Raw genomic sequence first — 16,609 nt, 5'->3', positions numbered from 1 at the left:
AGCGGGTCACAATTAAAACATATAACAGCACAATAACTTTTTCAGTCCAAATTTTGAGAAAGAAAAACCAAATCATGACATCATGAGTAAATATTTGAACTTCCTAAGTGACAAATATGAGAAATGAAGTCAAACATTTGACTTAAATTATTTAGGAGTTTGTTTGTAAAATTTGTAGTTAAAATGTTGACTTGCTGTCTCATATCTGAGGATGAAACATCAGGAAGATTGTTGGGAATGATTAAAAAAAACAAAAAAACCAGTAATGACTTAAAGGTGCAGTGTGTAGAATTTATCAGCATCTAGTGGAACAGACTTCGCAGAAATTGAATATAATATTCCTAAGTATGTTTTAATTAGTGTTTAATCACCTCAAAGTCAGAATTGTTGTGTTTTTGATACCTTAGAATTATATCTATAGCAGGTCCTCTTCTACGGAGCCACCATGTTGTACAGTAGCCCAGAACGGACAAACCAAACACTGGCTCTAGAGAGGAACTTTCATGAGTTTCATGAGTTTCATGCTTGGGGGGGATTTAGTGGCATCTCACCACTAGATGCCACTAAATCCTGCACACTGGTCCTTTGGACTGGGTCAAGTTATAAGACAGTAAATGATGTTGTCTTAAGTAAAAATCATGAGATAGTGAATCAAAATTTAGATAAAAAAAATTCATATTTACGCAATATGAAGTCGAATTATGACGTTACATAAAATCATGACGTTCTGCAGATCTTCTTACCTTGAAAGTTCACCTTTCAACCTTTTTAAATTTAATTCTTAATATTTTAATAAATAATTCTAGTTTTGTCATTTATTTTAGCCAGTTCTCACTTCATCACAAAAGTAAACTACTGATTTTATTACTGTACCTAAAATCCTAAAACTGAACTAAACTCACTTTCTAAACTTAACCTTGACACGTCGTCGTCCAGCAGACGTTAAACGAGGCACCGCGAGGACGACTTCAGGACATTTCTTGACTGGCGTCACTGCGACATTAAATGATGTGAATACAAAAGTTTTATTATGTTTAAATCTCAGATGAAGTTTGGTGTATTTTGTGGTAAACGGACGTCACAATAATTATAATCATTCAAGTTCATATTTTATTTAACATAAATCATATTGCAGTCAATGTGAACAGCTGGGGTTTCAATATACACAATAGAATCGTAACATTTAAGCCCCTCCCCTCTGTGACCCCGCCCACAATGACCCTCCCACCCCCCCCAAATGAAAACAAAAAGACCCCCCCCCTTTCCTGTTAAACCCCGCCCCCCAATTTCTTTAAACAAACACGCGGACCCCTCCCCCCTCACATCAGCCCCGCCCACCTGGCACGACGCCCCGCCCCTCTGACGCTGAGTGTATTTATGTGTGTTTGTGTGTTCTAGCAGCAAACTCCAAACTGTTTGCCATGTTCTTGTTGCTAAAATGACAAGATTAGCGAACAAAAACAAGCAAAAAAAAAAAAAAAAAAAAAAAATTCCCGCTCAACCCCGTTCAACTGTCACACCTGAGCAGCGTCATGTGACCTCCTGCAGACAGTTTCAACTTACTTTCAGAGTCGTATTTTGAGGAAAACTCGGTGTTGACATTTTGCTTTGAGGAACTTTTTAAGGCGCTTCTGCTCCACCTGTAGCTCCCACCCTGACTCATAGGCTCCTCCCACCACGACCCACAAGCTCCTCCTCCCAGCGTAGACTCCGTCACACCTCTAGCTGTGGAGTAAAAGAAGGCTGAAAACTCGACCTCTTGCTTTGGGATATTTTTTTAAGGCGCGTCTGCTCCCATCATCGCTCACAAGCTCCTCCTACTGTGACTTATAGGCCCCTCCCATTCTGATAAGCTCCTCCCCCATCAACTCACAAGCTCTTCCCTCCTACAGAGGCTGAAAACACTGCTTTCTTTGAGGAACTTTTTAAGGCGGTTCTGCTCCTATTGGGTCTAACAAGCCCCCCCCATTCTGACAGGCCCCTCCCACAAGTGCGGAGGTTGTTATGGCAACAGCTATGGAGTCACCGCAGGTTTTATGCTACAATTTATTTTTTTTAGCAAACAACCGCCGGGGGCAGTGACTTTCAGAAGTCTTGCCGTTACTATGAGGTTGCCAGGGCAACCAGCGCTAAGCCGCTGTAAGGTTGCCGGGGCAACCAGCTCTATAGCCGAAGATGCTCTGCACAAAAGTCCTGAGCGGACGGATCGAACGTGGTTTGTGAGTTTGGAGTTTGCTGCCGGCTGGCGTGTTCGTAACAAACAAACAGTGGTGAGCGGGAGGGGGCGTGTCCTTCTGACCACCTGACCGCCGGCAGGTGTCTTTGCCACACACGCTAAAAAAAAAAATAAAAACAAAAATCAAACAAAAACAAAAAAAATCATGTAGGTATCATCATCATCATCATCATCATCACCATCATCATCATCATCATCATCATCATCATCAGCGTTGTGGCGTTCACCAAATAATCGACTCATCAGAGCAACATTCACTGATCACCCAAACCTCCCCCCCCCCTCCCCCGTCCTCCATCTTCACCCTCGGCCACCGCTCGCCGTTGGCCATGTTTTCGAGTCCAGTCAGGTGTGTGTCGGCGTCCCCCGGTGGCGTGTAAACGGTAGAATTCTGCGTCTTGGAAGTAAAACAGAGAAATATGGGGGAGGAGGGGGAGAAAAGGGAGGAAGAGGGGAGAGGAGGGGAGGGGAGGGGGTGTTTCTTTGTCTTCTTCTTTTGTTTTAAAACAGAAAAGCGTCTTCTGGCGTGCTGCTTTCTGTCGCTGCTTCTGCCAACGAGCAGGACTGAGGAGTAACGGGGGGAGTGGGGAGGGGGGGGGTGAGGAGGAGGAGGAGGAGGAGGAGGTGAGGAGTGAGGGAGCTGGAGGATCATGGGACGCCGAGTTATTTAAGACACCTCTCGAAGTAGGTGGCGCCCACATAGCCGCCTCGCAGAGAGCGATGGACGTTCTGCTCAAAGAGCCGCCGGTTCGTCTGCAAAACCTCCGCTGCCTCCTTGTTCAAAGGATCCTCGGGGTTCGGCTCCTGCGGGGGGGGGGGGGGGAGAGGGGAGGGGGGGAGGGGGGCGGGGGATGAGTGATCACATTCATGTTTTATCTATAGATTAAAGGATCAATGAACTGGTGGAGCTGTAGAGCAACATGATGATGCACTAACACTTCATATAAGAGCCGTTTGACATTTGAAACCAGAGCTGCAACGATCAGCTGATCAATCATTTAGTTGTTAAATTAATCGCCAACTATTCTGATAATCGATTTGAATGAATGAATTGATTTTTTAAGGGAAAAAAAAAGTGTAAATTCTCTGATTCCAGCTTCTTAAATGTGAATATTTTCTGATAAAGACATAAGACGACGTCATCTTGAGCTTCCGGAAACAATGATCAACATTTTTCACCACTGTATGGACTAAAGTCAGCTGCAGCGCTGTGTGTAACTCTGCTAACAAGTTAAAATACACAATATTTAGGATTTTTAGCAGCCTGTAACAAACATTGTTTCCCATGAGTCCTAGAGGTTTGCAGGCTTCACGTCACGGCTCGACAGAGGAGACGAGTTCAGACATGTCTGTAATAGCAGCAGGACAGACAGACGTCAGATTACAGCTGCAAACAGCAACAGTGATGCAGGAGGAGGCAGAGAGGAGCTTTATGGATGAAACCAAGTTACACTGAGGAGGCTGAACGTGATGAAAACTCTGTTTAACATAGTCAGTGTGGTTTTCTGTTATTTATTTCCTGTTCTGATGTCAGATGTTTAACATGGTCAAACATATGTATAAACGCTGCCTGCAAATCAGACGTCAGGGCTTCAGCCTGCTCTGAACGCTTCGTCTGTGATGGTGAATGACAACAGTTCAAATAAATGAGGTAAATAACATAAATGAACAGTGTCTACTGTGTTTTGCTGAGTTTCTCTCCTCTGTTTCACCGCCGGTGGGGCCGAGCGAGTGTGTCCTCTGAGTGGAGCGGGGGAGAGAGACAGTGAACCGTGTGAAGTTCATGACATCTATACTTGTTACGTTATTGTAAGTCCATAAAAAAGAGTCCAACGCAACAGCTGAACCAGCTGCAGAGGTTCTTATTGTGAGCACATCGAACACAAGCGTGAACGCAGCTGTGTTCCAAACCAGCGAGTTAGCCGCTGTTAGCCAGTTAGCGAGCTAAGCTACTAGCTAGAAACCAGTAAGAGAGCTCTGGATATTAAAGACACTCGTGGATGGAGTGAAGACGAGACCGAGAGTCGGCTTCTTCGTCGCTTTTAAGAGACTCTTAAAAGTCTTAACAACAGCAGCTTCACGGACGGCTGACATCTGTTTCTGTTTCTGTAGGATGTGACGTTGGGTTGTTTGAGCTGGAGAGCGATCGGATCTCAACGTGAGACACATATTAACACACCAGGTGTGAACGTGATCAGGTTGAATCATGACTATGAGTCGCATTTTAATACAAAGTGTAAAAGGACTAAATGTTGAATGTTTAACTGCTTTCATGTCAAAATGCTCAGTTTTAAAAAGGTAAAAAGACAAACTGTTTTTAACAAGACTGAACACCAACATGTGTGTTAAACTCACTAGAAATAGATACTGTAGACCGTAGATGATGGAGTTTATTGTCAGCACCGGCTTCCAGTCCTCTCTGTGGACGACAGGAGACGAGTTAGAAACACAAACGACTCACCTGCTGCCTTCAGGCTGCCTGGCAGCACATTCACACATCTACAGATTTAAGGTGGATTTATTCCCACAAAACAACAAAAATATACAAATATTAGAAAATGAAGGCTGGTCAGTCATTATGATCACAGCTGATTTCATAGTTTTATTGATTGATTGGTTGTAAATGTGTTTCTTATTGTTTGTTCATTCGTGGAAATGCTTCAACATGAAATGACAGTTTCTCTGGTTGCAGCTTATTAAACGATGACTTCCTGTTTTCCTTCGTCGTTTATAGAGACGAAGTTCAACAGCGTTTACCTCTGTAAAGGTTTACCTCTGTAAAGGTCTACCTCTGTAAAGGTCTACCTCTGTAAAGGTTTACCTCTGTAAAGGTTTATCTTTGTAAAGGTTTACCTTTGTAAAGGTTTATCTTTGTAAAGGTTTACCTCTGTAAAGGTCTACCTCTGTAAAGGTTTACCTCTGTAAAGGTTTACCTCTGTAAAGGTTTATCTTTGTAAAGGTTTACCTCTGTAAAGGTTTACCTCTGTAAAGGTTTACCTCTGTAAAGGTTTATCTTTGTAAAGGTTTACCTTTGTAAAGGTTTATCTTTGTAAAGGTTTACCTCTGTAAAGGTCTACCTCTGTAAAGGTTTACCTCTGTAAAGGTTTACCTCTGTAAAGGTTTATCTTTGTAAAGGTTTACCTCTGTAAAGGTTTATCTTTGTAAAGGTTTACCTCTGTAAAGGTCTACCTCTGTAAAGGTTTACCTTTGTAAAGGTTTACCTCTGTAAAGGTTTATCTTTGTAAAGGTTTATCTTTGTAAAGGTTTATCTTTGTAAAGGTTTACCTTTGTAAAGGTTTATCTTTGTAAAGGTTTACCTCTGTAAAGGTCTACCTCTGTAAAGGTTTACCTTTGTAAAGGTTTACCTCTGTAAAGGTTTATCTTTGTAAAGGTTTATCTTTGTAAAGGTTTATCTTTGTAAAGGTTTATCTTTGTAAAGGTTTACCTCTGTAAAGGTTTATCTTTGTAAAGGTTTATCTTTGTAAAGGTTTACCTCTGTAAAGGTTTACCTCTGTAAAGGTTTATCTTTGTAAAGGTTTATCTTTGTAAAGGTTTATCTTTGTAAAGGTTTACCTCTGTAAAGGTCTACCTCTGTAAAGGTTTACCTCTGTAAAGGTTTACCTCTGTAAAGGTTTATCTTTGTAAAGGTTTACCTCTGTAAAGGTTTACCTTTGTAAAGGTTTACCTCTGTAAAGGTCTACCTCTGTAAAGGTTTATCTTTGTAAAGGTCTACCTCTGTAAAGGTTTACCTCTGTAAAGGTTTACCTTTGTAAAGGTTTACCTCTGTAAAGGTTTATCTTTGTAAAGGTTTATCTTTGTAAAGGTTTACCTTTGTAAAGGTTTATCTTTGTAAAGGTTTACCTCTGTAAAGGTCTACCTCTGTAAAGGTTTATCTTTGTAAAGGTTTACCTTTGTAAAGGTTTATCTTTGTAAAGGTTTATCTTTGTAAAGGTTTACCTCTGTAAAGGTTTATCTTTGTAAAGGTTTACCTCTGTAAAGGTCTACCTCTGTAAAGGTTTATCTTTGTAAAGGTTTATCTTTGTAAAGGTTTATCTTTGTAAAGGTTTATCTTTGTAAAGGTTTATCTTTGTAAAGGTTTACCTCTGTAAAGGTCTACCTCTGTAAAGGTTTACCTCTGTAAAGGTTTACCTCTGTAAAGGTTTACCTTTGTAAAGGTTTACCTTTGTAAAGGTTTACCTCTGTAAAGGTCTACCTCTGTAAAGGTTTATCTTTGTAAAGGTCTACCTCTGTAAAGGTTTACCTCTGTAAAGGTTTACCTCTGTAAAGGTTTACCTTTGTAAAGGTTTACCTCTGTAAAGGTTTACCTCTGTAAAGGTCTACCTCTGTAAAGGTTTACCTCTGTAAAGGTTTATCTTTGTAAAGGTTTACCTCTGTAAAGGTTTACCTCTGTAAAGGTTTATCTTTGTAAAGGTTTATCTTTGTAAAGGTTTACCTCTGTAAAGGTTTACCTCTGTAAAGGTTTACCTTTGTAAAGGTTTACCTCTGTAAAGGTCTACCTCTGTAAAGGTTTATCTTTGTAAAGGTTTACCTCTGTAAAGGTTTATCTTTGTAAAGGTTTACCTCTGTAAAGGTTTATCTTTGTAAAGGTTTATCTTTGTAAAGGTTTACCTCTGTAAAGGTTTACCTCTGTAAAGGTTTATCTTTGTAAAGGTTTACCTCTGTAAAGGTTTACCTCTGTAAAGGTTTATCTTTGTAAAGGTTTACCTCTGTAAAGGTTTATCTTTGTAAAGGTTTATCTTTGTAAAGGTTTACCTCTGTAAAGGTTTACCTCTGTAAAGGTTTACCTTTGTAAAGGTTTACCTCTGTAAAGGTCTACCTCTGTAAAGGTTTATCTTTGTAAAGGTCTACCTCTGTAAAGGTCTACCTCTGTAAAGGTTTACCTCTGTAAAGGTTTACCTCTGTAAAGGTTTACCTTTGTGTGCTTATTAAAGTCAATTAAACTGAATTAGTAACAGTCGGCTACAGATGAGAAGCTGCTATCTGCTGTTTGTTTTCTATTGATCTTTGCTAATAAGAGACAGAGATTCGTTAGCGTCTGAGCTTAATGAATCCAGATGTTCTGCAGACTGCTATCAGTATTTATCTGATGACTCATAGACAAAACTATTAATCTAAAAAATCAGCAAATAAATAAAGTTTTCATTATCAATTAATCTGCTGATTATTTTTACAATTTGTTGTTTTGTCTATAAAATGTCAGAATATTGTGTAAAATGCTTCTAATCTAATATCACGTGTGACAAAGAAAAGAGACAAACCTTCATGTTTGAGAAGCTGCAAACATTTTATGGACCAAACAACTAATTGATTAACTGACAGAATAATAATCCAGAGATCAATCGATATGGAACTAATCAATAGTTGCAGCAGCAGAAACACTGAATGTAAACAGATGTTTAGTTTGTTTGTAAGAAAACTTCACAGAGCAGCAAAATAAAATATTCTCTGATTTAAACAAACTCTACTGATGAAGAGTGTGCTGAAAGCTCAGGGAGAAGCTAGTAAGTGGATCTTGAGTTCAGGTTCTTGTGTGTGTGGAGACCTTAAGATATTTAGGCAGACGTTTCCCTCCAGGTCGATGTTGGGGTGGTACACCATCGTCTCACACTTTACCTTGGGGGGGTCGTGGGGGTAACCCTGTCCTACCTGGAACACACACACACACGCACACGCACACGCACACACACGCACACACACACATACACACATACACACACACACGCACATACACACACACACACACACACACACACACACACGCACGCACACACATACACACACACACGCACACACACACACACATACACACACATACACACACACACGCACGCACACGCACACACACACACACACACACACACGCACACACACACGCACACACGCACATGATCAATATCTCACATATCAACTTGTAATAAACAGTCACAGACGCTGATCTCAGGCGTCTCCTGATCAACAGTTTCTCTTCTTCATGTTTGCTTCAACAGACAGACGGTGAAGCAGGAAGTAAGAAGGAACTGCTGCATCATGGGAGTTTTTCAGAAAACAGGAAAACAAAACTAATCGAACCGATTCAGTGAAATAAAAAGAAAAACAAAACAAAAAGAATTTAGTAAAATCTGAAGACGTGAAGAATAATAAAATATATCAGAAGAATGAAAAAATAAATATATATAAATAAAATAAAAAAATCAAAATAAAGACGATTAAAGAAAGATCCAGAAAAACAAAAGAGTATTAATGGAGGACAAAGAGGACAGAGAGGACAGGTGAGGACAGAGAGGACAGAGAGGACAGGTGAGGACAGAGAGGACAGGTGAGGACAGGTGAGGACAGAGAGGACAGAGAGGACAGGTGAGGACAGGTGAGGACAGGTGAGGACAGAGAGGACAGGTGAGGACAGGTGAGGACAGGTGAGGACAGGTGAGGACAGAGAGGACAGAGAGGACAGGTGAGGACAGAGAGGACAGAGAGGACAGGTGAGGACAGGTGAGGACAGAGAGGACAGGTGAGGACAGAGAGGACAGGTGAGGACAGGTGAGTCTCACCTTAAAGCTGAAGACAAACTTTCCTCCTTTGTAAAAGCCCTGTGAGACAAAGACAAACATGTTAATGTCTCCAACTTCATCACTGTGACCTTTGACCCCTTGTTCAGTGGGGGGGGTCAGAATGTCGTCCAATCACACTGCTGATGCACATTCACTCTCTACTCAGCTGATTTGATTGTGAACTCTGATTGTGAACACTTCAGCTTTCTTCAGGGCCCACATGGGTTTACTGGAGGGCCAGGTTTGGCCCACGGGCCGCTGTTTGCCCATCACTGACTGTACTGTAGTGTTATTATTAAACACTATTATATTCTGTGTGTTTGTTTCTTTATTATTACGGGACATCAGACCTCTAAACATGCTCACACACATATAATAATATTAATACTTTCAGATCAGTGAATGTTTCTAGTGTTCACCACTGATCTGTTCCTGGATCACATTTCTGTATACTAAGAAAATACACAGGAAACACGTGTTAGTCATGTGACATGTTGTCTGTTTCTGATGAGAACATCAATCTGTTGTCACAATAGAACAATATTATACATTTAAATTTCACTTTGTTGGTAAAATGACACATTGTGAACCAGTCCACGGCTACAATGAACTCTTCTTTGTTTAGAAACAACATGTAGATGTTAAATGTCTTTAAAGAAGCAGCCTTTACACCACTCAGGAGTTTCTGTTTTTAAAAACAAATTTTTTTATTGGCATATAAAATTGCCCCCCCCCCCCTCTGATGTCATCAGGTGGGACAATGATATAGTTTGATGCGGTTTGTCCTCCACAATGTTTTGAGTCACCAGCCGTCACTGGTGTGGGGGTTGAATGCAGCTCTAAAGGTCTATATACACACAGTACATTATATACGGACTTTGTATGAAGTTTGGTGTTATTATCATTTATTTTACAATAATTATAGGTCTTATATTTATAATTCAGTAGTGAGGATGACCTATGAGGGGAAAAAATGGAGTGAAGGTGACAGTTAAGTGATAAAGTGCTGCAGAAAAATAAAATCAAAACTAAAATTTGTAGCTCTGTACTGCAGTTTTTCCTTTATTAGGGCCCGAGCACCTAGCGGTTCACTCACACTCTCCATTCAAATATATGAGTATCAGTTACTTATTGTCTCTACACACCTGACAGTACACGTCAATCACACTTTGACCAGGTCATGTGGGTTTAAAGTCTTTACTTTTCTAAAAATAGACTTGATGAAAATTAGGAAATTAATTTGTTTTACACACAAACTCATCAAGAGTTTTGTTTACTAATTGAAATTCAAGTGAATGGGCCCAAAACTTGCATAACTTTGATGACTCAGGTGTGAACGAGACAGACATGTCTCACCCTGCAGGAAACTCTCATCCTGTCAATCAAACTTTCACAATAAAAGCACACCACACTTGTAAGAAATATCCCTCATTTTTAAAAAATCTAAATGATCTGATCCTGACGGTCCAGACTGCGACGTCCCGACCGACGCTGCTGCATTTAATCTGTATGTGAATTAGTTATGAATTATATGTATCATAGCTGCACACAGTGATGAATTAATGTCTGCACAAAGTTCCTCAAAGGACATAAAGTAGTTTAGACTGGTGTAGCTGTTACACCAGTTTAGTGCTCTGCAGGTGCACTAACATGAACATTTCTCATAATTAATTTTATTGATTCCAATTCTGCTCATCAATTCTCAGTTTCTATTCCAATGTAGTAAAAATGTTTAGATGACAAAAATATCTTGATTGTTTTGCAGTTGGGTCTGTGTGAGGTATTTAACGCATCAGTACTGATCTGCAGGATCTAGCTGGTTCTTCACATGAGATGGAAACATAAACAGAGATTTTTAGTTCCTGACTTTGGTTCCTCTGGTTCTAAAGTTCCTGGAACTTTGAGTTGAAAAGAAGCTTAAAAGTCTCTGTTTGTGTTTCCATGTGAGGAACCAGGTGGATCCTGCAGATCAGACCCACGAGGAGTTTATTCTGTTGTTCTTTGTTGGATGTGATGAAAGTATGAAAAGCAGAAGAGCAGCGAGCGTCTCCACTAAATCACCTGCTGAATGTTTGATGCTTTTATTTCGGCTGTAAAACACAACGACATGAAACAACAGCTTTGTTCTCGCTACCGCCGCTCCCTCTTCATTCACTCTCTGACCAATCACAGCTCCTCATTCCAGCCTCCCAGTTAAAGTCCACAGATCGATCGTTTCCCACCGTCAACCATCAACTGTGGACCAGTTTGTCTCATCATTAGATCCTCTCCCTCCATCAACATGTTTCAAACTTCTTCAGCCTTTTAAACGTCATCATGGAGACATGATGGTCATGTGATGTTATTATTTGTTCTCTGTGCAGTGCTGTTGTGTTTTATTTATTTTATTCTATACTTTTATTAGATGATCCTCATAACCATGTCTATGTTTTCATTTGATCGTATTTCTCGGTCTTTATAAAGCACTTTAGCCGACTGTTGTTTTTAAATGTGTTCTATAAATAAACTGCTGCTCTCTCTGTCTCTCTCTTTCTTTCTCTCTCTCTCTTTCTTTCTCTCTCTCTCTCTCTCTCTTTCTCTCTCTTTCTTTCTCTCTCTCTGTCTTTCTTTCTCTCTCTTTTAAAACGAGTCTTGAAGCTGAAAACAAAACCAAACTTTACTTTGAACGTTAACAAACGCAGTGAAGCGTCTTCCTCTCGTCCCGAAGTGACACCAGAGCGCAGCTGTGTTGTCTGTGTTTGACCAATCGGTGACGACGGTCTTCCCTACAAACCCCGCCCCCCAAACCTCCTGTACTGTTGGGAAGTCGTCGGGGCGGGAAAGTTCCTGCGGCGGAAACGTTCAGACTTTTTTTTTTTATACCTTTAAAACCTTTGTGGAGGAAACTTAATTCGATGTTTCTTAAGATTTCAAGACCTGCAGATTATTATTTTTAATAACAGACGGTCACATGATAAATATTTAACTCTTCTTCTTCATGTGACAGATTAGATTAACATCTGACACTGTCAAGATAAATATTAAATATCACATCCATTATCACTGATTTAGAGACATGTGTTACATCCTTCAACAAGTTATCAGACAGAAACCTTTGAAATAATGTTGTTGTTGTTGTTTACTTCCTGACAACAGGAAGTAAACGAAGCTACTCAACGCTACAACTCTCTCTAGATCATCAAACTAACTTCATCACACATGTAAACAGGATTATTAAGAGCAAGTTGTCACCTTCACAATAATCGCACTAATGTCTAACTCGCACTACTGTGGTCATGTGACTGTTGCCACGGTGACAGTAAACAGAAATACGTCACACAAGTAGCAGCAGAAAGTGACTCTGATTCCAAAAACATGAGGGAAAACTGTTTCCTAGACAGGAAGTGAACACACACGCACGCACGCACGCACGCACACACACGCACACACACACGCACACACACACGCACACACACACACACACACACACACACACACACACACACACACACACACACACACACACACACACCTCGTCTGGTGAGATGATGAGTCTGAAGTTGAGGAGGTCATCGTCATCGGGGAAGTTGATCTCACACGTCTTTGGCAGGTTCAACTCATTGATGTCTGACACACAAACACACAAACACACAGTTAGAGACGCTTCACATGGATCAGCTGACTTCCTGTCAACATCAACAAATCCAACAGTTTTAAAAACACGTTTAAAGTCGTGACAGCGACAGTTTATCAGTCATCATCAGCTGTCATCTTTATCTGAGCTGAACAGACGCAGACGAGGCGACACACAGCTGATCTGAGGTCAGTCTCAACTACAGCTGGGGTTAGAAATTCACTTCCTGTATTAAAAAAACAGACTAAATGATTATCGTCAATATTGATGATTCTGCACATTTATTTTCTCTGTTAATCATTTTGTCTATGAAATGTCAGAAAATTGTTAAAGTGCTTCTTAAAGCTGAAGCTGACGTCTTGTTTTGTCTCATCAACAGTCAGAAATCTGAAGATTCTTCAGTTTAATGTCACAGAAAAGCTTCAAATCTTCACATGTGAGAAGCTGTCAGCAGAAAACGTCGCAGCTCTGAAAGTCATCTGGTAAAACATTTAATTCTTCAGTAGCGGCTGACTTGAGGTCCTGCTGACCTTAAAGGATCATTCTGATGATTTTCTATATTTGTCTTCATGTTTGGATCCAAACCAACAATCAACTGATCTACTAACAGGTACTGTGTTTGTATCAGTGAGTCTCACGCTGCGCTGGGTCACATGATCCTTCATCATCAAGAGTTTGGTCTCGTTAGTTTGTAACAGCATCATGTTTTCAGTCTCTGGAGAGCAGTTCTGTGTACGACAGACGCTACTGAGCATGTGCAGCTTGTTGTGCTGCAGATCATCAACCAACCAGAGAACTGAACGCTGATAAAATGAGTTTTATCCTCCAGAACCCAGATGAACAGTGATGTAATGGATCGTAGTTGATTGGTGATCGTATTGATCCCCCTCTCCCCCCCCCACACGGTTCAGCACGCATGTGAACCGCAGATTAACTGCTGTGGCTATAAGTCACAGACAGAGGATTCTGAAGAGAAACGAGCAGCTAACGAGCTAACCAGCAGCTAACGAGCTAACCAGCAGCTAACAAGCTAACCAGCAGCTAACGAGCTAACGTGCTGCAGCTGATCAGCTGTCTAACTGATGTTAGTGGTTTGTTTTATTCACTACCTTGTTTAAAGGAAGAAGGTATCAGGCTCATCTTGTACTTTAATTTGACAACAAAGATTTTATTTGAACGTTGGACGTCTTGAGTGTTGTTTTCATTTAAGATCACTGGTTGAGTGTTTTACTGAAGAAATGGAAAGTCAGATTGATCTCTGATCCCGGTGATACGATCCGAACCGTGACTTCTGTGACGCGTCGCTCCTGCAGCTCTGAAACTGAACATCTGTGACTTTGGTTTAATAGAAGTCTGACTTTTAATCAGCATGTGAAGCAACTGGAACAGAAAGTAGAGATAAAAGTGAGTTTCCTGCGTTAAGAGTGCAGAACTAGAGCTGCAATGATTAGTCAATGAATCGATTAGATGCCAATTATTACTTAATTGCTTAATTATCATTTTGAGTCATTTATTTTTAAGAAGAAAAAGTCCAAATTCTCTGATTGCAGCTTGTTAAATGTGAATATCTCTGTGACAGTAAACTGAAGATCTTCGTGGACAAAACGAGACACTTGATGACGTCGTCTTTGGGAAACATTGATCCACATTTTTCACCATTTTCTGATATTTTGTGGACCAAACAACTAATCTATTAATGGAGAAAATACCCGTTAGTTGCAGCTCTACATGCAACCATCACGTCTGACATCTTTATTCTCACACTGCTCGCTGCAGTTTATCTTTACAGGCGATAAATACCGAACACCTCACTGTGTTCTGTACGAAAAAGCAGAAACAAGACGAGAACTAGATTCTATCGTTTTTATTTATAGCTGCCTCAGTTTATCACTTCTCTTCTCGACAGAGCAGATCTCAGATATGTTTAGTTCAACCTCAGTTAACTGAACTCAGGAAGGCGACCGGAGCGTCTCACTGTGATGGTTTGTTTTCTTTCTCTCAGTTGATCTCACAAAACAGACCTGAAGATTTTATATGTTCACTGTTTATAATAATGAGCTTAATATTGGTGCCAACAGTGGTGGAAAGTAACTAAGTAGTTTACTGTAGTATTATGCTTAAGTACAGTTTAGAGGTACTTGTACTTTACTTGAGTATTTCCATGTGATGCTACTTTCTACATGTCAGAGGGAAATATTGTACTTTCTACTCCACTACATTTATTTGACAGCTTTAGTTACTTTTCAGATGAAGATTTGACACAATGGATAATATAACAAGCTTTTAAAATACAACACATTGTTAAAGATGAAACCAGTGGTTTCCAACCTTTTTGTCTTTTGACGTCTTACAAAAAGCAGTGTGTAGTCGGGGTCACATTTCACATGTCTATGAGTTGTTAACAGCTCCACCAAATAGTGATTTTTCCCTCTAAACTTCTCACATGCTTTCATTTCAATAAATGTTCAAATGATCCAATATTTCAGCAAAAATCAAAGATTAGAGACAAAGTCCAAAAACTGAAAACAGATTTGTGTATCAGAACTTTGTTTTTTCTTCTTTCCTCTCCCATTAATCATCTCACCACCCCTCAGATTTATCTGCTGACCCTTTGGAGGGGCCCGACCCCTAGGTTGGGAACCACTGGACTAAACTAGCTAACTGTATATAAAGTAGTGTAAACTAGCTCCACCTCCAGCAGCTACAACAGTAACATGCTGCTCTAACACTGATGCTTCACTATTAATAATCTAATGATGTCATATATAATAATATATCAGTCAGAGGGACCAAACCACTACTTTTACTGCAATACTTTAACTACATCAAGCTCATAATACTTATGTACTTTTACTGCAATACTTTAACTACATCAAGCTCATAATACTTATGTACTTTTACTGCAATACTTTAACTGCATCAAGCTCATAATACTTATGTACTTTTACTGCAGTAGGATTTTTCATGGAGGACTTTTATTTGTAAAGGAGTATCTTTACATTACTGTGTTGGTACTTTTACTGAGTACTTCTTCCACCTCTGGGTGCCAATAATGATTGATCGGTGTCTCCCTGTTGTGAGAGACAAACAAACAAATAACCTGCTGACAACAGTCTCTGTCACTGTTTCACCTCCACCTGTCAGATCTGTCTGCAGTTTGCTTCTGATCAGCTGATACATCTCAGTTTTTTTGTCTTCAGTTACAACTCACTGAGAAATCACTCAGATATCAGTTATTTTGCACCAAAGCTGTACATTTAGACATTTTATCGTCACTAAAATCTGTCCAGATGTGGAGAAGAAGTTTGTCATCCTGTAGACAATTAAGCAGAAAGCTGACACAGCAAGTTAGCTGGCAGCTACCTGCTGATAGCTAGCTCCGCTATAAACCATCCTAAATAACGATATGATGTCTGGCTGTTGTTGACTGTTGGTGAGAGAGCAGTTAGCAGCAGATTGTGTCCCGTGTTTTGTGTTGTTTGGTGTTAGCTGCGGGCTAACATGCGTCTGATGGCTGTCTGCGTTTTGTTTTCAAATATAGCACAAGCTAGCCGTTAGCTGAGCAGTTAGCATGCTAGCTGTTAGCCTGAGAGTTATAATAATGATAATAATAATTTTACAGCCTGTGTTAATGTGTCCTGGGAACTAAGAGGGGGTCGTGTCCCACTGGGGTTTATTGGTGAGCAGTCAGGGCAGCTAACCGAGTGTCCGCGGGGCTCTCCAGCCTACCTTTCTGTATCCGCAGCTGGGCCGCGCTGGCTTTCTTCCCCCCGGATCCGCTCCTGTTTCCTCCAGCAGATTCCTCGTCTTTCTTCTGCTGCTTCAGGGAAAAGAGCTTAATCATCTTCAGTTGTTGGGTAATCGGACGTCTGTACTGTGTGTCGCTTCTATGCGCCGCGTCCGTGTCTGCGGGAGTCTCAGCAGTCAGATCCGTCCGAACAGCACCGGGAGGAGGGACGAGCCGTGCCGGTGCGTCTTTGCTAATCACACCGAGGACAGCTGCTGGCGCCGGGCTAACACCTAGCGCTGCGAGCTAGCCGGTGTTACACCGTATTTGGTGACCCATCAGATTCTGTGACCTGCACTGTTGGAAGAAGTAATCAGATCCTTTACTTAAGTAAAAGTAGCTTTTCGATGCCACAATGTCAAAATACTTCGTTACAAGTAAAACTCGAAGTATTACCAGCTAAA

At 40.6% G+C, this 16,609-nt stretch overlaps 1 protein-coding gene across 1 annotated transcript; it reads right to left on the bottom strand.

The window, feature by feature from the left end:
- Window positions 1-1,427: 1,427 nt before the first annotated feature.
- On the bottom strand, window positions 1,428-16,458 carry ube2m (ubiquitin conjugating enzyme E2 M). Its single transcript, XM_044331899.1, has 6 exons — window positions 16,148-16,458; window positions 12,317-12,411; window positions 8,806-8,844; window positions 7,800-7,903; window positions 4,592-4,655; window positions 1,428-3,040 (listed from the first exon to the last, which is right to left on the bottom strand). Exons 1-6 carry the CDS (start codon window positions 16,260-16,262, stop codon window positions 2,900-2,902), a joined length of 558 nt encoding a protein of 185 aa, XP_044187834.1. The 5' UTR covers window positions 16,263-16,458; the 3' UTR covers window positions 1,428-2,899.
- Window positions 16,459-16,609: the final 151 nt, after the last annotated feature.

Source organism: Thunnus albacares, chromosome 17 (assembly GCF_914725855.1).
Source record: "Thunnus albacares chromosome 17, fThuAlb1.1, whole genome shotgun sequence".
Classification (NCBI taxonomy): domain Eukaryota; kingdom Metazoa; phylum Chordata; class Actinopteri; order Scombriformes; family Scombridae; genus Thunnus; species Thunnus albacares.
The sequence above is the reverse complement of the archived record's forward strand: the minus strand, read 5'-3'. Positions and strand labels throughout refer to the sequence as shown.